The following is a 23,276-nucleotide window of genomic DNA, read 5'->3' as shown; positions in this document are numbered from 1 at the left end:
AACAAGTTAAAATCTCGCCTAATAAAGGAAAGGAACAAATTACCATTGTAAATACATTTTCACTATGTGCCACTGTTATTACCTTTGCAAAAAAAAAAAAAAGATTTGTCCCAAATTGTGATAAATACGTAAAGTCATATATGCGGTTCCTAGAAAACGTATGTGAAGCCTTTGGAATGACCGGGATTTCTGCATAAACTGGTCATGTTTTCTGATCTTCATTTAAGTCACAACAATAGACAAACACGGTCAGCTTGAACTATCCATCCATCCATTTTCCAAACCGCTTGATCCTCATTAGGGTCGCTGGGGGTGCTGGAGCCTATCCCAGCTGTCTTCGGGCAGTAGGCGGGGGACACCCTGAATCGGTTGCCAGCCAATCGCAGGGCACACAGAGACGAACAACCATCCACGCTCACATTCACACCTAGGGACAATTTAGAGCGTTCAATCAGCCTGCCATGCATGTTTTTTGGAATGTGGGAGGAAACCGGAGTACCCGGAGAAAACCCACGCAGGCCCGGGGAGAACATGCAAACTCCACACAGGGAGGCCGGAGCTGGAATTGAACCCGGTACCTCTGCACTGTGAAGTCGACGTGCTAACCACTGGACTACCGGGCCGCCCAGCTTGAACTAATACCACACAAATAATTATGTTCTTGTTTTTTTTTTTTTAAATTGAACATCGTTAGTTACATTTGCTAGAATTAACATGAAAAATGCAAAGAAATTATTAGACTAATAAAATAAGTTATATAACATACGCAAACTTTTATTTAAACTCATTTATGGGGAAAAAAAATCACGTTGCCCTTCAGCGCAAGCGTTTGCCCCATCACTGAGGGCTAACCAAGTTTCACTGTGCTGCCAATTGATTGTTATTATTTGTTGGATATTGTGTGGACTGTAACAACTTTCTGGATTTGGCGATAAACATGGACAATAGGCCAAAGTCAGTCATCTCGGTGCTGAATACACCAATAGAGCCAAATGATGACCTAATTCCCAATGAGCTCATGTATACTATGAGGCTGCCAAGACTCCAGTGAGTGTTAAACAAAGTACATCTTTCTGAAAAGGGAGTGGTTTTTTTTCTCCAAAATACAGTACAGGGAAACATTGATTGAGTATAGGTGCATTAAAGAAGGCCGTATATGTCAGGATCAAAGAGGAACTCCGGTTTAAGGGGTGAAAACTCATAAGGGCCACAGATGTTTTCAGGCGGCGCAAAAGAGGTCACCGATGAGGTCAGTGAAAGGGGTCTGATGAGGTTGATATGATGTAGTCTTCACAAGCGCCACATTTCAAACAGCATCGACACCTCAGACGTGTTAGCTCAACTCTGGCCCAAAACCTACATGTTGTTCATCTTCCTTACAGGTAGCAAAAATAGACTACTCCACACCCAAAAAATAAATAAATAAAATGCTGGGTACTTTTCCTAATCCACTCACTGGGTATCTGTGGATTATGAGCAATTGAAACTTGGATTTGGGTGGGCTAATGTGTTTTAAATGTGTATTAAAAGTTATATTCTTTTTAACACACAAAAAAAGTAACAACGACAAAATATAGTTAGATTAGAAAAATTGGTTTTGGTTTAAAACATGTGAGTGCATTGAATTAAGGGGTTAACCACAGCTATACTGATAACGTGGTGTAACACATTTCTTGGCAGCTTTAACTCATCAGTTACTACCCCTCTTTGGATCAAAATCTTGACCCGACAGGTTGGGTCAAATAAATAACCCACCACTGACATGGTACTTTTTGGACCAGCTTCTGACCCAGTGGTTTAAAGAGGGCACAGCATTGTACTTAAATGTAAGCACCGATTCAACTTCTTCACTTAAGTCAAAATAAAAGACAAAAAAAGAAATGGAATGAAATATTTGGACTCGGTGACCTCCTGCCACAAACATGTCTGCAGCCATTCATTGCAGCCGCTCGTGGAGTCACCCACAAAGCCTCATGTGACTTTCTTCATGTGAGAGGTGGCCTTAGCTCTTCATCGCACTCCCCCCAAACCCCCAAAACCCCGCCAGGAGTCATTAGCACCATTTCGCCTTTCCTAAAGCCCGTCCATATTTCCAGAAGATTAGTCGGACTCTGCTATTTTCCGTGATGGCTCACGCACATGTGTGCATAATGCAGCGTGTGAACATCTGGAGCTGCTTAGCCATAATAGAAGTTTGATTTTTTTTTCCTCCCCCACTTCACAGTCTCCACTGCGTGGGCTGCCCTGCCGAGTGACAGTGTGTGAACCTGGTGATCCGAGTCACCGTGTCACTGTGCACGCAACTAGCTCAGTAATCAATAGTGGGGTTTGTCACAGCCATTAATAGTTCACTAGAATGGAAGCCATATGAGAGTATAAACATAGAGGGTTAAAAAAAAGATTGGGATCAAGAATGGACATTGCAAAAATTACGAGAAAAGAAAAAAAAATCCAGAAATGCAAAGTTAATTTAAAGTATGAAAAGGTTTACTGTACTTTGCTTTTGAAAGAAACACCCGTCCATCATGTAATTTTTCATTCTTACATTTAGACATTTAGATTGACAACCGACTGTAACATTCTGGCACCATCATGGTAAAATAAAAAAAAAATAAAAAATCTGAAATGTAGTCTCCGAAAGGGACCATTAGGCTCAAAGTTTGAGAACCCCCTGATCTATAGCAGGTCAGCTGTTTACATCAGAACATCATTGGTGAACATTATGTGATTTATCAATGCTGGAGTTCATCTATTAGCACAATAGGAGTGATTGTTTTAACACTTTTATTAAAACAACAGCTTCATACAAACAAGTTACCGGTACGAGTAGTATAAAACAAGTTCTCCAATCGCAGACATGCTCTGGTCGGAGCGCGATCGGTGCGTAAACGACCATTCGGAATCTGGTTTATCAAGGAATAAGAACTGTACAAAGATTATGACATACAATTGTTCAACTGACTCTAATATTTGCAGCGGTGTCATAATGTGAGTGTGAATGATTTTTCGTGCCCAGCGATTGGCTCCCCTTAGAAAAATACTTTTCTTTTTCTTCCAATGAAACGAGCCAAACAGTCCAGCATCCGAGTCAGTCTAATGCCCACCTAAGACCGCCACTCCGCCAAAGTCTACTGGCATAGATTCCAACTCACCCTTGACCCCAAGAAGTACAAACGCTATTGAAAATGGATAGATGAAACTGCTCAGGTTTCATAGATATCAAAACGCAAGGCTGTGTCGGATTCTCCATGATGCAGTTGGAGTCATTTTATCGTTATAGGATCGTGCTCCCATGTGCGAGTCTATCATCTCTCAGCTGGACAGGGAGTGGACACTTAAATCTCTCTGCGGGAGAATGAATATGATTCAATGTCAGCGATTCAAGCATCCGTTGGGCTAGTTGTGTCCAAAAGTCAGTGTAGACAAATAGCGGAAAGCAGCTCCACGTTGTCCTCTGCACAAGGCAGGTGGGCCACAGCCTGCTGGGCTTTGCTCTCCTGCAGACACAATCAAACATGGTCACGAATTCTTGCTGGGATTCTCACTTTCCCAGCTACAGGCCGGGGCGTGGCGGTGGGCGGGCCGGCGGCGGGGCTCGTCCTGGGGCGGGGCCTTGAGGTAGCGGGGGCAAGGTGCCGGAGGGCGAGAGGGGCGGCGGCGGGGTGAGCGGCAGCTCGGGCGCGGCGAGCGTGTGCAAGGAGGTGGGAGGGAGGGCCCGTTTGGGAGGCGGGGTGTAATAAGGAGGAGTGGATGGAGGGGAGGGGGATGCGTCGGAGGGCGTCGAAGGCAGTAAGGGCAGGGTAGTGGAGAACAGGGGCGATGACGCTGGGCCACAGGGGGTTGGCGGGAGAGTGCCCTGTGGTGCAGGTGGGCTCCTGCTGGGAGGGGTGTAGATGGGCGGCGGGTTATAGTGGGGGTAGTGAGGAGTGGCCGACTTCATACGAATTAAGTTCATGCATCGGCCCTGAAATGACAAAGCGGACCAGATGTTACTTTTTACGGTGCAGCTCAGTGACTTTTAGTGTCTATTCAACAGGCCTATAAAAGCAGAAATGTTCAATTATTTTTTTATATATTTGAGTAAATGAGTTGAATATGTACTTCTATTTGACTACTGACTACTTGAAGCATTCATTTTCACAGCATATTATTAATGTTTGTGAAGATCTAAAAGGAAGGCACTGTCATTGTTTTGGAGTGCGTCAGTGCAAGAGTTTGCGCACGTGTCCAAAGCTCAGCTTGGAGCAGGCCCAATGATTCTCATATCGCTGGAAAATGCAGGACTGTAAGTCCAATTCAAACACGATTGACTGCTTCGCTTTCTAAATGCTCACGAGAAACCACCCTGCAAGAAAGGCCAACGAGGTCATGTACATTTGTTTTTTGTTTAACCATTTGATCGAAAAATGCAAATACTATAATTGCGATTAATCACAGAAAATTGATTCTTTTTTTTTTTTTTACAAAATAATAATTGCTTGACAACACTAGTAAAACTTTTTATCTTTTACTGTAAATCAACTCAGCATATCAATCCTTCCCTCCATTTAAGTGAACGCTTATAATGCTCGAGCACATCATGTAAATATAATATTTACAATCAGTAATTCGGATGCTATGAGAAAGTAACAGTGATTTTAGCTTGGCCTCATCCGTTCATGATATCATCAAAAGTCATTGTGTCACGGTTGATTTGTTTGGGACCAACAGGTGGCTCTGTTGGGCTCCTCCTACAGCGGCACACCTGCTGGTCATCATGTAATTAGTCAGTTTCCTGTCAAAAGGACTCCCGGCCCGACCACTTAGTATCGGGTCATTGTTTCTGTTGTTCCTTTCTGTTTTTGCTGTCACTGCTTTTGTTAGTGTTTGTGCCTTCCTGCTATGGATTATTTATTTATTTTAGTATTGCTTTCTCTTTGTTTTTGCGTCTGCCATGGGTTTTGGTTTGTTACTTTGGATCCTTGTTTTTTTCAGGAGTTTGTTCTGAATTTAGTTTTCTCAGTGTTTTAATACAGTTTGTCAAGTTCCCCCTGTTCCTTCCTCCCCGCGGCCTGCCTTTTGGGGGTCCTCCACCACACCGTTCGTGACACATTGGAAGTCAAAAGGTAGGACAAATTGTCCTCGTCCTCGTTTGTAATGCATTTTTACGTGTGCACTTTTTATTTTAACCCTTTCAGAGACAGTGGATGGCTTATTATGTTATCAGGTTACAGGGTGCATGAAAAGGTTAATCATACTGTGAAGTCTTGTCTGGGTGAAATCACACCCGATGGCCTTAGTGAAGATGTACTGTACGTATAAGGAGTTTGCTTTTGTTTTTTGTTTTTTTGTTTTTTTTTCCTTACATGTTGGGTGTTAAGTCGAGGTTTTCCTCTTCAGGGCAACATATATCTTGTGTGTGTTGCATTTAATGGTGTGTTGACGAGAAGCAGAAATCTGCTTTCAATTACAGTACCTTGGTTTATTTGTCTCCTTCAGTGTGTACAATTTCCTGCCAACACTTCTTGATTTAGCCAGGTTTCATTTAATAGGAAGAACCGTTTCCAATGATATTTCCACTAAATTACCATTCCGCACATTGATGAGACAGTGACAATCATATCTCGATTCAAATGCAATGTGTATGCAGGGTTCAAAAGTTGAAAAGTGCATCAAGTTTAAAGGCGAACCGAGCCAGTATTCTAACTCCAGTTTTTCCGTCCATGTGAATGCTTAAGCCTTGGTGGAGGTCTGTGTTCTCTGGGTACTCGTGTTGTTTACACAACAACTGCAAATCTGTCTTTAAGTGTGCTAACAAACTAAAAAAATGTGGCCCGCGAAGTTGGAAACAAATGGGCACGCAATTACTTCTCTCCACGAGAAGAGACAAAGTATGAAATGTACACGACTCGATACAAAAAACACACAGTTGATCTTTTCAGGCCCGGTAGGAGACGTCGTGTTACAGGAACCTGACATTGCGTTTGTCATGGATGGATCTTGTTAGTCCCACCGCGGCATTCATTTCGGGCAAGTTATAAAAGCGAGGATCCTAATTGCAACCAGAGCAGCCTGTTTACTGCAAGTCCTCAAGGAGGCTTTATTCTTTTTATTATTATTTTTTCAGTGCCCCCAAAGAACGCTTTACAGGAGAGACTCACTCAAGCTCATGAAGTTGGCCATTGGTTTCATTCAATCAACAAAAGTTCCTGAGGTTGTACAATTTGGTATTCCACAAATATTTCAAACAGAAATGAGTAATTTCAAACACTTCATACATGTCATATGAGACAGTAGCATACTTAGTAAGACCTTATTTTAGAAAGCATCAACGGATTGTTTTGTTTTTCTGGCGGGGACAGACCCGTGCAAATGGTTGTAAAGGATTCGAAAAAGGGCGTTTTGTGCCATTGTGGGCGTGAACACCGCCACTTTGATTCACAGCTAGTCGAAGAGAGTATCCTCATTGCCATGAATTGTACTGCATGAGAGGCACACTGATAGCCCATGACATGGCAGAAAAATACACCGATTTGCTTGTCATGCCGCAGGTTGAGTGCAGAGATCATCTAATAGTTAGATGTGATTCCAGAAGGCGGCAAAGGTTAGTCTACTCTCAGCCACCAAACTCTGGCGCATGTCAAAAGAAGCACCCTCGGTACACTGGAATGCCCAGCGTAGCGCAGAAAGTTGAACCAAATCCACAATCTAGCGCATTGAGGCTTGCGTTAGCATGAAAAACAGACTCTGCCAGTTTTCACGGTTGATCGGAACTGCGCTATTTATGGATATGGATATGGACCCCAAAGAGTTGTTTGCCATATACTATTTAACATACATTTAAAGTTTATACTATTAACATAGGCAGTGAAGCAATTTTGGGGGTGGAGTCTTTTCTTACAAATGTTCACTCGTTACGGCAAGCCTTGGTCTCTAAATCCTGCAAAGAGTAACAACTTACTCCAAATTTATAGAAGTCATCAAATCCAAGGGCTTGTGTGGGTATTTTTTTAATATCTATACTTGGAAAAAATGACATAAATACAATTAAAGTGGAACTTTGCTGGGGAAAAAAAACTTGACACCTCTAAGTTAATGTTCAACACCTGTTTGCCTTTCTTTTTTTTCTTGATGACCTCACTCAGTCAGTGGATTTGAGGACTGTGTGTATGTGAGAGAGAGAGTGATCTTTGTAACACACTGTACTGCCCCATATGTCTTACAGGAACTAAAATTTTCAAGCTCTCTGAATAAAGTGTTCAAAATCAAATTATGACAGGGTTGCCCAATATAGTAGTCAACAATCCTCCACATAAGCACTTGGACAAAATGTTACCAACAGATCTTCGACTCATAACAGATTAATCAAATGATTTTATGATAAGTGGAATGTTGGAGTCGGTTGCATAATTTGGCCTCTTTTAGGGAATTGCCATCGTACGTTGACTTTGCTCAACAACATCTGCACACATGGATGTGATCATTTCAAGGATGTTGTTTTCGTGTAATATTTTCAAGTAGGCAGAGATGAGCACTTTAGCCTATTTTGCCAGTCAGTCCTCCGTCTGCGACATGGGTACCTTTGTCATCGTCCCTCCATCCTTATTCATATAATAATCATCGTCCATTGAAAGCGCTTCCGTCCCAGTCCATTCCCACCCTTGTTAGTGAAATGGGTGTCTGTAGGCACTTTGTTCTCTGACCTTACAATAGGTGGTAGCGTTCCTATAAAAATTCTATTCAGATGCAATCGCCTGTTAAGAAAATCCATTGTTTGGCTACACTCTAGCCTTATTTTGCCTCCCGACACCACATACTTAACCCAGTTAGGGACGATTAAATTAATTTGTCCTTTAAAAAAGAAAATTCTCGGCGTCCGTCCAAGACTGACGGATGGACCGTTCCGTCCTGTGGACGGAATGCCTATCTCTGCAAATTGGTTTTGCACTTAGTTTGGCCATGTCTCTGCATGCGTTTTCAGAAAATTGTTTGACATACTCCTACTTGGATATAAGCGTATACCCATGCTGCCCGTAACTACAATGAACAACAAAGAAAAAAATGTACCCCTCAAAGTTGGCCGTGCCATTCCCTCTGCTATCCTTGTGTGTTAAATGAGAAACACTTGTGACGAAGCAATGACTCACATTGTTCCATACTCCCGGTCAGACTTGAGTATAAACACAGCTGTGTGCCACCTGACACAGTTTTGTGAAAATAAACAAGCGGCTGGTATACATCGCGTTCGTATGTGTATGTAAAGACCTTTGTACAGGTATAGCACAGCCTGGGTTGTACAGCTGACTGAATGTCACACAAGAGTTGGATCTCAAATGTGAAAATTATTGCTCTGAATATCACGATTACATTACCTTACTAGCTTATCCAATGCAAGTACTATTTTGATTGCCATTAGCAAGATCTTGCAAAAAAACAACACACAACTGATTTCTATCAACTCTATGAGGAGGTGGCGAATGTGCAAATCCCGGTAAAAATTTTGAGAAAGCATTTTTACTTTTTTTTTTTAAATGTAAGTCTCGAAGGAGTTTACATCCATCTCAAGTCTGGCTGCAGCACCGATTGATGCAGTGAAAAGATTTCTGGTCAAGTCATCACTGGAGAATGCCAAATATTGCTTCTCAATGAACTGTTGTGCGAGGTGGATAACCTTGCATGTTACTGTTAACCATAAACATGCATCTTGGCAAGTGGAATCTGCACAAATTTTTGAAAGAATACAAAAAAAAACAATGCGAGAGTAAAAATGGTGTGGTAGTCGGCAAACACAAATGCTAGTATGGCGAACCGTACATTAATTTCACTTTTCTGGGGGACACAATCTCACCTCAACAGAGGTTGTTAAATGTGATTTCATAATTTAATGTTGCTCATGTTGTTGTATTGTGCCAATCACATCCCTCGACACTGCATGTTGACTGCCAACAGTCGAGTGAACCGTTATCGCCTTGATTACGCAGCTCGCCATCGGGAAATCACATTTGCCTTTTTCCTGCGATGACTTCAACAGACATCTCTTCCCTGCATGAATTCGCACTGCAGCCAGCCAGACGCCAGACGAAGGTTAACTCCCAATTTACAGTCACTTCACCCGTGGGGCTCTCTTTATGCAACGGTTCTCAAATTGGGGTCAGTGGTTCCTTGGGGTCCAGAAAAGTGTTTGCAATGTAGTAAATGATCACATTGTTTATCTTGCTAAAATAATGGCCTATGTCATATATAAAAAAATATGACATTATTTCAGCAAGATATACAGTATATATATCACTTACACATCTCCGCATGCTGGCCACCTGTGCTTATATTGCCGACGTCCTCAGTTGAACAGCTGATACAAAATTAGCATTATTAATTATTGTTAAATATAATATATTCAGTATTTGGGCCTGTTTTTAGGGTTTTCTAGAAAGAAAAAAAATATGCATATTAACTTTGTCCAAATAAACAGGCCAAGATTTCAGACTAAGTCATTTTGTGAGTAAACTGAAACAAGTTAAGTATGCGTAATTTTGGCAACATTTTGGTTTGGCGGTGTGCCGTAAGATTTTTCTCAAGCAAAATGGGTGACATGGCTCAATAATATTTGGGGAAACACTGCGATCTACAGCGCTCGCAGCTTCAGCACTTTCTCTGCAATTAGCGGTACAAAAGGGGTCTCCTTATTGAGCAAATTTCATGCAATCTCACACACACACTGATTGACATTATCTGTCACTTTGTGGTAATCTTACCTTATCACCTGGATGAGGTCTCATAACAGACACGCGGTTGTAGGCTTTCCTTAAAAGGGCCCACAATGCATCCAGCTTGTTCTATAGAAACAAAGCCGTTAAAATGCTCATCTTAATGACACAGATGTTGTAGTGCAATATCCTGGTTTCTGCCCTTCTTCCCGATATACAGTAGAATATATCAAGGCCTCGTCTTCATCCATCTATGAATCTTCTCTTCATAGTTTCAAACAAAGCAGCTATGCTGATGATAAAGGGAGGGCAATACAGCTGAGGTTGTCCCCCCCCCCCCCTTCACAAAAATGCTAGTCGCGCAGCCCCGTTCCCTGGAGGTCAGTCCAACAGGAGCCTGGTTTCTATTAACAATCTCCTTTCAATGGGAATGAAGTGTCACTCCTCTAAGCCAGCGCTGGAAGAGCAGCGTCAAATCAGCCGTGTTACTTCAAAATATTTCGTGTCACATTCATAAACAGATCTCAGCAATGTTTCTACTTACATGGCCCGCAGCTGATTAACATTGATCCTTTGTAATAGATGTGCATTATCAACGCACCAACATGCAAACGGTTGCTTTCAAGGGCCTTTATAAGTGGGAACTGGCAAATATGAGTCCATCTGGCTCTGATCACAACTGGCCTTTGGTCTGGCAGCAATTTATCATATTCAGATCTTTTGTCACATTTCATTAGATCAGATTGCATATGTTTATGTATAATGCAGAAACAGACATTTATCTGCCTGGCCTGAAATGTACAAGAACTTCTGAATCCGGTTGAAGTTTCTCCATCTCAGCAATTATCAGAGCATTCATTCATGTACCTGTATGGGAGAGTACCACTTGTGCGGTCCAAGCGGTTTCTGCATGCCATTGTTGAGAACACGCGTGGGGGACTGCACAAACTCCTGCTCAGGCATCTTCACTTTGGCATTTTTGGCCTTCTCCAGCTTTGCTCCTTCTTCTGTGGAGCCTTTCTCACCCCAGCGAACCTAACAAAGACCACTTTGCTATAGGTGGATTTCAAGTCCGAAGGTGGAGTCATTCGACACTCTATTCTCACCTCCATCCTTTTGATTCCCCCGACTCCCCGTCCTCCATAGTAGGAAGCATCTACAGTGGGCCATTTCTTCTTTGGCGTATCATCGTCTTCATCATCCTGTTGGGTTGTGACAACGAAGCTCAATGGTGCGGGGATTTGAATAAACCACTTCACTGGCTCCATGTACTGAAATGATGCCTATCAAAATGGCTTTGTTGCTATGGTTACAGTTGGATGATTTGTAGAAATCCAATGCATCAAACTAAGTGTTGAGTAAAATATTTGGATGACCTTTTTGGATAAACTGGACATAAAAGGGTCAAAATATTACAATCGACACCTCTGCAAACAATAACCACAATATTTCTACTTCTCCAACATGTCAATAAAAATGATGCCAGATTAATTTTTTAAGGGCAGAATCTTGGAAACAGACATTCTATTGTTCAGGTGTACCCAATGTTGTGGCTAGCGACCAGAACACAACCTGCAAATATCCTCTTACATCGTACCCACGCATAGTTTTTTTTTTTAAGAATTTCTTCTGTCATTCTCCACTCTTACTTCCATCCTTGGGTTTTCTCTGTCTGTCTGTCTGTCAGTAGTGGTTGACACATCCAAGGAAATAACACAGAAGCCCAAAAGGCAAAATTGTCATGACGTTTCATCCTTGTAATATATTGTCCATCTGACTAATAATCTTTCATCTTGTCAAGTCGACAAAGTCCTGACAAGCACGCAAAGGCGATCAGTTTCAGGAATCAACAGTATAATTACTGTAAACAAACGCAATGGGATACTAGTGAATTATTGGCCGGCTATACTTCCAAACAGAATGCGGGGAAGATTGACTTGAGGCTATAAATTAAAAACAGCCACAAAACTGGGATGGGTAAAGATGGAAAATATCAAAAGTCTGAATTTCATTGTTAATATTGGAGGGCGTCAACTCGCAACACATTTGAGAGATTGTTCAAGACTCAGAGAGAATGAGAGCGCTTGGTCATTGAGGTTTAAGATGTCAGAATAAACTAAACACTGGCAGGGAATCGTTCGAGTCTAAAAGAGTGGCGCTCCTACCGAACTCTCCTCCGCAATAGGTGGCGGCGGCTCATGGATGATCTGAGAAGGAATAAACACGGAGAGAGAGAAGATCAGTCCACATCAGATAAAGTCACGAAAGCATGTCGAAAACACGGTTGTCTCCGCCCATGGCTGAGGAAATGCTTCGTCCACTTAGATGAGCAATGCGCTGACCTAGAAATCTGCCGTCCACATTTTTTGGGGGCAAAATTGAGCTCCCAAAAATGCGACATTTATTTAACTATTTATTTGTGGAGCAATATCCTCTCTGTGTAATATAGTCATCCTTTTCCTCGTAGTTTCAGATGTGCATTGTTTGAGATTGCCGCAAGGCTGAAGCGTTACCAGCATATGTGATCACATATTGCACGTACAGTTTAGTCTGTCTGGCACAGGCCGCACGCGCCTCTCGTGTGTGGTTCTGTGTCATTTTTACCATCTACAGATGAGCTGTCAGGTTGATTCTAAACTAAATAAAGACAGCAAATTAAATGCGTGACCCTGATTTTTCTTATTTGTGATTTTCCTCCATCCTTCTCCAAATCCTGGCGCAAGAATGACTCTCCATGGTAACCCGGCATCATTTTCCCAAACAGACACGCATGGACTTGAAATGCCATGAAATACACGAGAACAGAGAGCGTAAAGGTAGCCGTGTTGTAAAAAGATTTCAGTATGAAAGGGGATGACTTATATTTTAATTTATATGAGAAAGTGGACTCACCACAGTGCAGCAGAGGGGCCAGAACCACCATAGGAGAGCCAAGATGAGCAGCAGCATCAGGATGAGCAGAGTAATGGCCAAAATGGTCCCATCAGACTGTGACATATAAACGGGAGCATCACTCTATGTAGAATTATACTGTACAAAGATGGTGCCCTTTTATTTCTTGCTCCTTTGGTCGATCAAGTTGTTTTGTTTCTAATTTACCACCATGTCATTTATTTGTCACGAGAGACGGAAATAAACAATGTGAAGCACTGAATGGCATTCTTACTTGCTTTTCAGAATCAGAATCATCTTTATTGGCCAAGTATGTAGAACGCACAAGGAATTTGTCTCCGGTAGTACAGGATACACTAGTATCATCATAAACAAGGATATGACAAATAAGGATCCATTACCACAAGCTTAAAGGCAAGATTCTTTGGTAGTGGCAAAGTTTGTGAGCCTGCACAACCACGCATGTGGTTGATTGAGGTGCAGTTGCTCCTCACTTTGGGTCAAATCGAAGGAGACGAAGCAGCAATACACACAGTTCATCTATGATTGTGTCTGTGGGGCATATGTTCACCCAGTCGGAGGCGCTGAGGTAAATTGGAGCTCGCAGTTAGTTATTTGGCGTCGGATTGTCACGTTTGTAGTGAGCCATGGTTTCAATATTTGCGGAGCAATTCCAAATATTGACAACATATAAATATTACATATTATGCAGTTTATATTGACTCATGTCATTAGAGAACTGGGTATTACATCTCTTTGAGCTTCAAATATACAATATGTACGGAATGCAATAAACAGCGCTAACTTAATTTACAATTGTATGTCAGTTAAGAATAGGAGCGAAAAATGTGGAAAGTTACAATTAATAAAAGTTATGATGGCAGTTTTGACACTGGAATGAATGTGTGTGTGTTTAGTTTTACAATGTTAGAGGACTCCTTTTTGAGTCACATTGTACTCACACAGCTCACAGTTGTAATGGTGACGGAACTGGAGATGAAACTGAGCCCTTCGTTCATACTGACGTAAAGATTTGCTGCCCTGGAAAAGAAATGAGAAAATGAGTGAACCGTCATACTGGCGGCACCGTGGAAAAACAAACGGGGGTGCGACGGTGAACTGACATTCCCTCATCCTGGAGCACAGGTGCCTGGCAGAGAAGATATGTATCCTCCACTATCAAAGGTTTGACCACTAGAGACAAAGATGGAAACGTTTCAATACAAATGCATGAGCCAAACATTCCAGTCGTCTCGTATCCACTCCTGTAAAAGACTGCTGAAAGGTCAAAAAAACTGTTTTTCTGAAATCGATTTGTTGTTCACAACAAGTTGAATGATTATTGGGCAAGAGGAGAGGGAACTCCAGGAACATGTTCACGGAAACATAGTGACTTTCGCAAGAAGTCGCTTCAGAAATTTCTAAGAAGCGCGTTCCCTTAAAATCAAAACAAGTGTTTTCAGTACCAAGGGAACAAAGTCTCTTGTAGAAAACACCTCAGCAAAACAGCTAGGTTTTGTTTTTGAGGCAAATCTAGGTCTTGTCCATTTCCAGCTGGCTTTTTGGAAAGCAGCTCCAACAAGCACCATGACCAGGCCACTGTGTTTATTCTGGCTGGGGGAGAGCATACCCCAGAAGTGAGGAAATCAACACGAGACACACATGGGCCGTGGCTGATCCACTCTTGAAACTCCATGCAGGATGGAGGGATAAGCAAATGATGTGGCCAGAAACAAGCTCAACAGGAACTGTGCCAGATCATATATGATCTCGCTCCACTTTGTCATCCATTAAAGAGAGAGATAAATTGGACTCGGGGGGGCTTCTTGAGAGGTCACTGATGGTGTAGTGGTACGCTCGCCTGACTTGTGTGCGGGCAGCGACGGATCGGTTCTCACTCGGTGACGGTGTGCATGTGGGTGTTAATGGCTGTTTGTCTCTTGATGTGCCCTGCGACTGACTGGCGAACATTTCAGACTGTAGTCTGTCTTCCGCTCGAATTCATCTGGGATAGGCGGGATAGGCTCCGGCGAGCCCCCCGGCACTCTGTTCAGGATAAGCGGTGTTGAAAATGGATGGATGGAAGGATGGCTTCTCAAAAACAACTCCACAAATCCAGTGAACAGCACATTCACATCTAAGGTCAAGTGAGATGCTTCAAGTAACCTAATCTGGGGATAATCCACGCAAGGATAGGAAGAACATACAAACGCCACAAAGTAAGGCAATAGCCTGCGTTCAAACCACAGAATTGACTGATAAATGAAAATATTTTGCTCTGTAATATCTCTCCATGCAATATTTATCGATATCGTGCAACCAGTCATCATGTCGACATGACATAAACTAGCTTTCGAAAACAGCGGACCTCTATCAGTTTGCCTGACAGAGCATAAGTGTTTGATCTTTCTTTGTAAATTAAACCAACGCTTCCCGCTGAGCAGTGGTGTGCACAGTGGGAAGCGATTTCCACAACCATTAAAGTACTCCAGCCACAAAGACTGTGGAGAAATTGTTTGTTAGCCTAAAGGCAATTTAAACATTTTGTTTCATGTGTGGCACTGGTTGCCGTTTTCACATAAAATAGCAGAAGCGGTAAACTTGGCACCTGCCTTTGATCACACAGGATCCCAGCTGCGCACAGTACATTTAATTTAAACTTCACCTAGATATGATAATGAGATCCAAGATAAGAGTCAAACATTCTCCCTTTACAAAGATATTAATGCTCAATCATGATTGACACTATCGGAGAGGTGTTGGTGGTGTGTAACAATAAAGGATATTTGTATTGACACAGTTAGCTACATCTTAACTATAGTGAGAGGTATTTGTAATATTCTCATATAAAAACAATGTCAGCATAAACTACACCCGGAAAAAATAAACGTATTGGTCATTTGGATTTTAAGATCTGTTTCACTCACTTTTAGTAACGGTGTCATTAATGCGAAAGCTGCACAGGACCTTATCAACATTGCGAGCATGAAGGAATCCATTTCCTCTCACTACAACCTGGAATGACTCTGGCGGAGGAGAAATGAAAACACAAAATGTCACCTCAACATTTGGTAATGACCCCAAAATCTTCAGTGCCAAGTTTATGATTCTCAGCATGCAGGGAAACGTTGCTTCCTCACCTCCTGCACAGATACTGGAAGGTTCAGCTGCCAGAATCTCAATGCAAGACTTTTTCAGGATCTGAGGAAATGAGGGAGCGTGGGGGGAAACATCAATATGGAAGCCTTATAACAGGAATAACTTGGCATTCTCCTCAATATTTTTACAGCATCAGTGTTTCCTTATGCTAATCTCTTGCTTCCCGTCCCACAGCATCCACTTGTGGCATTGCTGTGCTTCTTGACATGATATTGCTACTTCAACTGTTTTGAACTGTTCCTGGCATCTACAACAACATACTTGCTTCCTTGAAATTCAAATGCGCTGCAGATGAGAAGGCTAACCTATCGAGAGGCAACCCTGTTGTCACGACACACTGCTTTTTATTTCCTGACAATGGTGAGGTCACAAGAGATCCAGTAATCTATTTGATCCTGTTCGGCCAAACGTGGTCCTCACTGATCAAGAACAGCAAAGTCACAGTCACAGCAACATTTTTTTTTCTGGGATTGTGTCCCAGGCAGAGTTTCATGGATGCAAGCGTTTAAAGGAAGCTTACGGTCCTTTAAGTCTGGTATGCATTCTAACGAGTCTAACTAGAAGATCATAGAGTGCAGGAGGTATTATATTTCAAGGTGATTTCCTGTGGGCCGACAATGCCATGTCGCTTATTTCCATACCGGTGTTGCTTGTGTGGACCAGAGTGATACTTACAGAATCAATGACCCCTTGCAAAGCCTCAAATCCATCATTGACCGGGAATACATGGTCCTTACTGTCAGCAATCTTCGCCAGCTGAAGGTGAGCAATTAAAAACACCAGTGAGCCAGATGTTGACATGTTGACAAATTTACCCACATTCATGCTGTATTGCTGTCTTTCCACCGTGCATATTATACTAAATACAAAACAGCATTCAATTATGAAAACAATACCCTTTTTACTTTCATCATGATCCTTGAAATGTTATTTTAGGGTGATTTGCTTGCTGACTTTTTGTTCCTGTCTGTCCAGATAACCAAATCTAGGGGACTCCAATTCCGGTCCCTGAGGGCCTCCATCCTGCATGTATGAGATGTTTCCCTCACTTCAACACAACTAATTCAAATGTTCAGGACCATTATTAGGATTCCGTAGAGATTGCTTGAGCTGACCATTTGAATCAGGTGTGTTGAAGTAGGCAGACGTATGAAAGACACAGGACAGTGGCCGTCGAGGACCGGAGTTGGTGACTCCTGCGTGTGGCATACTTTATGCTGGCACATGATGATTTTTTTTTTAATTTAATTTATTTTTTTAGTTGGACGCAGGTTCTGTGGCCGCTGAAAATGTGTGATATAATCAGAAGGAACATTGCTGTTGAAAAAGACAGCACGAGAGTATGCTGTTTTGCTGTACAGTGTGTTTTTTGCCCCTGAAATTTTTTCATTTAAAAAAATGTCCGTGATTTTTAAAAATTCTGTGATGTTAATATTTGCATATAACGATAGTCTATTTATTGCCATTGTCAAGTAAAATATTTGGCAGCTTGACCATTAAAATATTGCATTACAAAAATCTGTAACCCCTTTATTACACTACACTATGAGAGAGTCGTGACTTAGGTTTCATTCCACGACAAATAAATGTGGAATGTTTTTCATGTTTGAGACATATGGACTAAAGGGAATGCAAACAGGCACCTGAGTCTCATTGAAGTCCTTCACCCCAACGCAGTAAACGGTGGCCCCCAGGCTCCGGGAGCGATTGGCCTGTCAGGTTGGCAAAGATTGAGAACACAAATAAAACAAAATTCCATGCAGCACATGGATTCAGTTACATCTTAGCATTGTACAAAACACAACTACACCGCTTTGAAATTTGTCATCCAGCGACATGTTTTACAAGACATGCAACAAGCAGGACTATTTTGAAAAATAAATCATTGCTTTTTGATGAAGGACTATTATTACCCTGGCTAGCTACATGTGTTTGAACACACACAACAAAGTCCAACACAGCTCACCTGCACTGGGCTCTTACAGAAGCTTTGACTTAGAGCAGTAAACAGCAGGATTTTCAAAGCGCTGATGTGGCGCCATTTAATGGGGGTTAGTGGTGCAAACAGAAATGTTTCACCTGCTTGCAATTAGTGTAGAAGCCTATTTGTCTCTCTGACCTCTCTCTCGGCATAGTAGAAGAGATCCTCGTGCAGCTCTCCATCTGTCAGAGCTATAATCACACTGGCGGTGCGATAACCTGCGGATGTAAATCATATGGTCAAATCCTTTGAGAATAAATGTATTATCTGTGCTTATCGAGAAAAATGTGTCAGATTTCAAGCGTAAACCCCATTTATGAGCATGGAGAAACAGCTAATGGAGATAAAGCAAAGCTCTTTCACTTACACTTAGAACATTTTAACATTTTTTTAATGATTCCTCACATTAAAAAGGCTTAAAAGCTTCAGAGACCCCCTGACTCTTCAGTCTTTAATATGAGGATGGTTTTACTGGTAAGACTTTGACATGAAAAAGGAAGGTACAATCTTGTACGACAAACCTTCTATGTTTCCATAGTATATCTGCTCACTGGCCTGTGGAGCAAAAACAAGGACAATGAGCTGTCAAACAACCACACCCTGCAGAAAGGCAACATCTGTTTAGTGGGTTCTGTGTGTGCTGTTCATGTTGTGAGAGAGAAATGCCGCAGCTCACCCTCAGGATGCCCTCGTGCATGAAGGTGTCCCCTCCTGGATGAACTCCCTGGAGCTCCTCCAGACCTTTGCGGATACGCTCTCTGAGGTGGCATACGCAAAACAAGCCCATCTCATATAATGCAATGTATTTACAGTATTTATTAAAATTAGGAGTGGTTGACAAAATCCAGGGTTCAGTTCGTATCTCGGCTTTGTTGACTGTTCGGAAACTCAATTGTGTCTTGTATAGTTAGGTTAAAAGATAAAGTATATGTTCACAGCAGTATTATTAATAATTATTATTGTATTATTATTATCCCCGCGACCCGACCCCAGATAAGCGGTGGAAAATGGATGGATGGATGGATATTATTATTATTTCAATTATTATTATTTTGTTCTTCTAACTATGCCAGCGGCGTATTAAATAAACGCTCTTTAAGTGACTGAGCTGAACTCATGCACACCTGTAACTTCATATCTTCACTCATGGGCATGACAGAATTCTTAGCTTTTTTAGCTCTAAATACCACCACAGTGGCTTTGAAATTAAACAACAAAGGTGAGCTTTCACTGCAGACTTTAAGTTTTAACTTGAAGGCATTTATATCCAAATCAGGTAGAGCAGTTATTACAAGTCGTGTATAGTAAGGCCCCGGGGGCCAGCTAGCTGCATGCTAGCATTGCATATCCTTGGGTTAAGCCACCTTTCTGTGATAATCAAAACACCTAAGTCCCAAACGTAGTGTTTTCCAGCTATTTGTCATTTCAAATCTTTGGTTTTATGTACCAGAGCTTGATTATGTATCATTATGAATCCAACTGGAGAAGTCTATGAGGCGCCCCAATGCAATATGACTGGCTGCGGTGTCGCTGGAAGGATATGACCCACATATTGTCCACTGCTTGTGTACTCTTTAGCGTGAATCATGACATGCCACCATGCATGCCGTCATCTTGGCTTAGCACTCTGAGGGAAATGCAGACGAACCAGTCTGAAATTGCCAAACGGAACAGTTTGACCAGTTTAAAAAAAAACGTTCAGTCCCTAATCAAGATTATTTTATACTTTTCTTTTGATATTTGTATGTTTAATGTGTTTCTTTGTTGCCTCTCTTCACCTACCGGTAAAAGTATATTGTGATGTAGTATTGCGTAGTCATTGCATGTTTATTTAATTAGAGTGATATTTGCCAAACTATCACAATTGTTAAAGGAAGTTACGTCATTGCTCTCGCCTCAACCGCATAGAGTGATCCAGATGGATGAAGTAGTACAGGAGTATTACAATATTTTAGTGCATCATCTTAGGGGAACAAATTAGATGCAGACCAGGCATGTGCACGGATATTTTGGAGGTCAAGTGCTCAAGCCCCAAAAAAGAGCACCCAACACCAGAATTATTCTTACAATTGAGATAAAACAGTCTTATTGATTACCTTATTTATTTATGTCTGTTAACATAATCAACACAGTCAATAATACAACTTTTAGCAAAGGAGGTGAAACGAAACCACAGCGGATATAAAGTCTACACACCCCTGTTCAAATGGCAGGGGTTTATAGTATAGTATAGCATAGCGGAGTACTTGTATAGTATAGTACAGTTTAGCATTAAAAAAAAAAAATCCCAAAATAGGTCAAATGTACCCACCTGTCCTCTGTCAGGCTCATTAAAATCTTCCCTTCAGTCGAGAACACGATAAATGACATCCGTAATTGTGGACTAAAGAATAGTAGAATGAAATTGTGTTAGATCAGTTTCTTGAAAGGTTCTGAATTCCAAAACACTGATTAGTTTACCTTATGAATTTATGAGCTAAATGCTCAACAAAATGGTAGATTTCAGTCCAGTGGTCCATCACACTCCCAGATCTACCAAAAACATCACATGGTTAGTTACATCAAAGAAAAGAGAGCTGATTTTTTAATTGAGTGGTGTTGAGTGTTTCCACAGAAGCAAATCAGCAACAGTTTGGAGGCGCTTTCCCCTGAGGGAGAACGCTCTTTTAGCTCTGCTCAAGTTACCGCTAACATTCTTCTAATACACCCACAATTAATTATTCCAATCTGCGAAATGACCGCACATTAAGTCACAGTGTATACCACTCTGTGATCACAACAAGTTCAGTGTTGATGCTAATCCATTTTGTTCTCTTTTGTACCGCCTCATAGTGAAGCTGAGCTGTTGGTATTCATTGCTTTCCTTCATGTTTTTATTGTGTTGAAGCGCAACTGCCACAAAGACCTCTACATCCTGTGCAATTTTTTTAACACGGCACCATTACAGAGCGAAAGGAAGTCATTCACCTTTCAGGATACTAACAAATATCTTTTATTGCATGATATGAAATAAAGACAAACGTGTGCTTGTACCTCCGAATCACTTTTGATGTCCTTGTTTAAACTCTGCTTTTATAAACTCAGATTCCCCACCCCCCTCCTCCTCCTCCTCCATACCAAACACCTATTTTTCCATTGTTGCTATGACATAAATTCCAGTGCGAAAAAGCAAGACAGCAGGCTGAAACATTAAAACATCTGGAGCCAATGAAAGATAGCCTGGGAAGACAGCAAGAGATGATGAGGCTAATACTGGGTGGGGGCAGGTAGAGGGCATGGTTGCTACAGGTTCACTATATCCAAAATAAAATACAATGCAAAAACAACAAAAGGAGGCAGCGATATCATGCCTTCTGTTCACACATGGAATGGCATGTAGATGTGCATCAACTTTGACACATGCACGATTCCCACACGGAGAATCTACATTTACTCGGACAATGCATCGGCATGACTGGCGATGAGTACACACACTCAAGTTACACATCCAACCTTCCACGCATTAATACGCCGAAGTACTGTGCTTGATGGCCTAAGTACTAAAAGGATTAATACATGGAAATGTATGAAAGTGGAGAGTCTACTACTTTAACTTTGAAGACAGACTGATGTTCTTGCCACAGATGTCCCAGATGTGGCAACTCAGTTTTCCGGCAAAGATCTCTTCAACGTGTCTCAATGAAGGCTGCCAGTCTAATTTCTGGATTACCGATTCACCAAAACTATTTCGATTAGTACCAGGTGGTACACTGTCCATTATGAAGCACCTCTCACTTTGGCTTTGTATCACTGTAAACCACAATATAGTGAGTGTTTTTCAAATGAATCCTCCTCTGACAGCGTCTGTCACATCTGAGTACTATTATCATTCTAAAGGTAGAATTTTTGGCACTACTGAATCACATTAGAGTGTGCAGGTCTACCTAATGAACTGTCCAATATGAGTTTAGTGCATGTGAAACCCTCCCTAAACCATTGCCTTATATTTGAGTGTATGCGCAATATTGCCCATTTATTATTTATTTTGGGTTAAAAGTCCCCCATCTGGTCTGTGTTATGTTGATGAGAACAAACACAAGGTGTTACAAGAGTAATGGTTAACAAATGTGGATTTACAGTGTGCTATGCTAAAATGTAGTTTAGACCCTGTGATACCATTGCAATACCAATCCATCTACACTGCTGACATGGCAGCAGTGTGCATACTGATCACATTTCAACTGAATCATCACAACAAGCACAAAAAGGATCAAGAATGTCTCACTAATATGCTTCAAATTCAATGGCTCTGCATATTGGACTGTATGTTTGTATTTGTCAACTGTTTGCAGGATGAATTCATGCGTTGCACAAAAAAAAAAAACTTTTTGTCACAAATCGATTCTCTCCTCACTATTGTACAACAGAGTTCAACTCACTTGTCCAAGACAAAATAGAGGTCAAAGCCTCCATAGCATGAGGACGAGCCCGCCAGCCTTCTGTCGTGGTCGGATCCGGTGTGAACAAAAGGAACAACCAGAATGGCAGCAAACAAAACTGGAATCCACGATCTTCTACTCCAACATGTAGACATTATTCCATCTGAAAATCCCACACAGGTAAGGTGAAAAATAAGAGCACCTTTTTCAAAGTGTCAATAAAGATGGAGCCAAGACAGTTGCCCTTGATGACCCCTGTGTCAGTCCTTCACAGTCATCGGCGGGATCCAAAATAAATAATCATCCAAAGCAGAAGTGTAATTCAAGTGGTGAAGTTGAGGAGAGGGAGAAGTGAGCGCTCTCTCATAAGAGTGGGGCCAACAAAGATGATGCAAAGGCCTTCTAGAATCGCAACCTCCCACTTGAGCTTTTTTGTTCACCAAATGACCTTGCCAAATAGCGACCCTCTAACTTGTTAACTCTCACCATTAACATGTTTTGTACCCCCGCGCTGCCTTAAAGTGAAGAAAGCAGGACAATGGGCGCTCTACCACCAATTAGTAGATTCTGCCCCCTAGAGGTGGTACATGATAGAAAGTGATGTGACGTTAGGCCATACTGATGCAGGTCTGTTATTTTACTCATTGTATGTTGCAGTATTTGATTGTTGACTAGTGGTAAGAGTAAGCATTTATGTATGCCGTAGATGGTTTTTTTTACATACTTTATACATACTTCATATTTGCATCACCATTCCAACTCCTCTAAAAGAAGGGCTCTTTCAGTTTTCAAAATCCAAAGACTACTCTTTTCTCAGATACAGGACAACCTACTAAGTCAACCCCTTTAAAAACTCATATAAATGAGAGTTCAACAACAAAAAATAAATAATTAAACTTGATCATGCAACAAATATTATAGGACTCTCAAGCATGTTAATGCTTTGTGGGTTGGATTCAAGAAAAGAGTGGGCTGAATGCGGGCCTTACTTTGCTAGCTCCTCCCGTATAGGATGCATTTTCATAGCTTATGCATTGGCAATGAGTAAACATCGGGTCTATCTATTCAGGGTGTCAACAACCAAAAATCTAAATCAACGATCAAAATTAATCAAAATCTAATTAAATATTGTCCTCAAAATGA

At 41.5% G+C, this 23,276-nt stretch overlaps 1 protein-coding gene across 1 annotated transcript; it reads right to left on the bottom strand.

The window, feature by feature from the left end:
• Nucleotides 1-2,767: 2,767 nt before the first annotated feature.
• On the bottom strand, nt 2,768-22,559 carry antxr1a (ANTXR cell adhesion molecule 1a). The gene is made up of 18 exons (XM_086111973.1): nt 22,134-22,559; nt 20,176-20,247; nt 20,027-20,098; nt 18,392-18,473; nt 18,237-18,270; nt 17,854-17,933; nt 17,378-17,446; nt 16,410-16,490; nt 15,716-15,776; nt 15,503-15,601; nt 13,700-13,769; nt 13,538-13,616; nt 12,576-12,671; nt 11,849-11,890; nt 10,790-10,885; nt 10,551-10,718; nt 9,732-9,812; nt 2,768-3,964 (listed from the first exon to the last, which is right to left on the bottom strand). Exons 1-18 carry the CDS (start codon nt 22,286-22,288, stop codon nt 3,554-3,556), a joined length of 1,848 nt encoding a protein of 615 aa, XP_085968099.1. The 5' UTR covers nt 22,289-22,559; the 3' UTR covers nt 2,768-3,553.
• Nucleotides 22,560-23,276: the final 717 nt, after the last annotated feature.

The sequence above is a fragment of the Hippocampus guttulatus genome, chromosome 5, assembly GCF_054856545.1.
Source record: "Hippocampus guttulatus isolate MCC_2025c chromosome 5, RoL_Hgut_1.0, whole genome shotgun sequence".
NCBI classification, from domain to species: domain Eukaryota; kingdom Metazoa; phylum Chordata; class Actinopteri; order Syngnathiformes; family Syngnathidae; genus Hippocampus; species Hippocampus guttulatus.
The sequence above is the reverse complement of the archived record's forward strand: the minus strand, read 5'-3'. Positions and strand labels throughout refer to the sequence as shown.

What these genes read in the sequence shown, in the direction of transcription:
- antxr1a (XM_086111973.1), bottom strand. Translation starts at nt 22,288, where the DNA reads ATGTCTACATGTTGGAGTAGAAGATCGTGGATTCCAGTTTTGTTTGCT. An exon ending in AGGACTTCAATGAGACTCAG is followed by an intron (nt 16,491 to 17,377) that starts GTGCCTGTTTGC and finishes GCTCACCTTCAG; the next exon opens with CTGGCGAAGATTGCTGACAG. An exon ending in GTGCTCCAGGATGAGGGAAT is followed by an intron (nt 13,617 to 13,699) that starts GTCAGTTCACCG and finishes TTTCTTTTCCAG; the next exon opens with GGCAGCAAATCTTTACGTCA.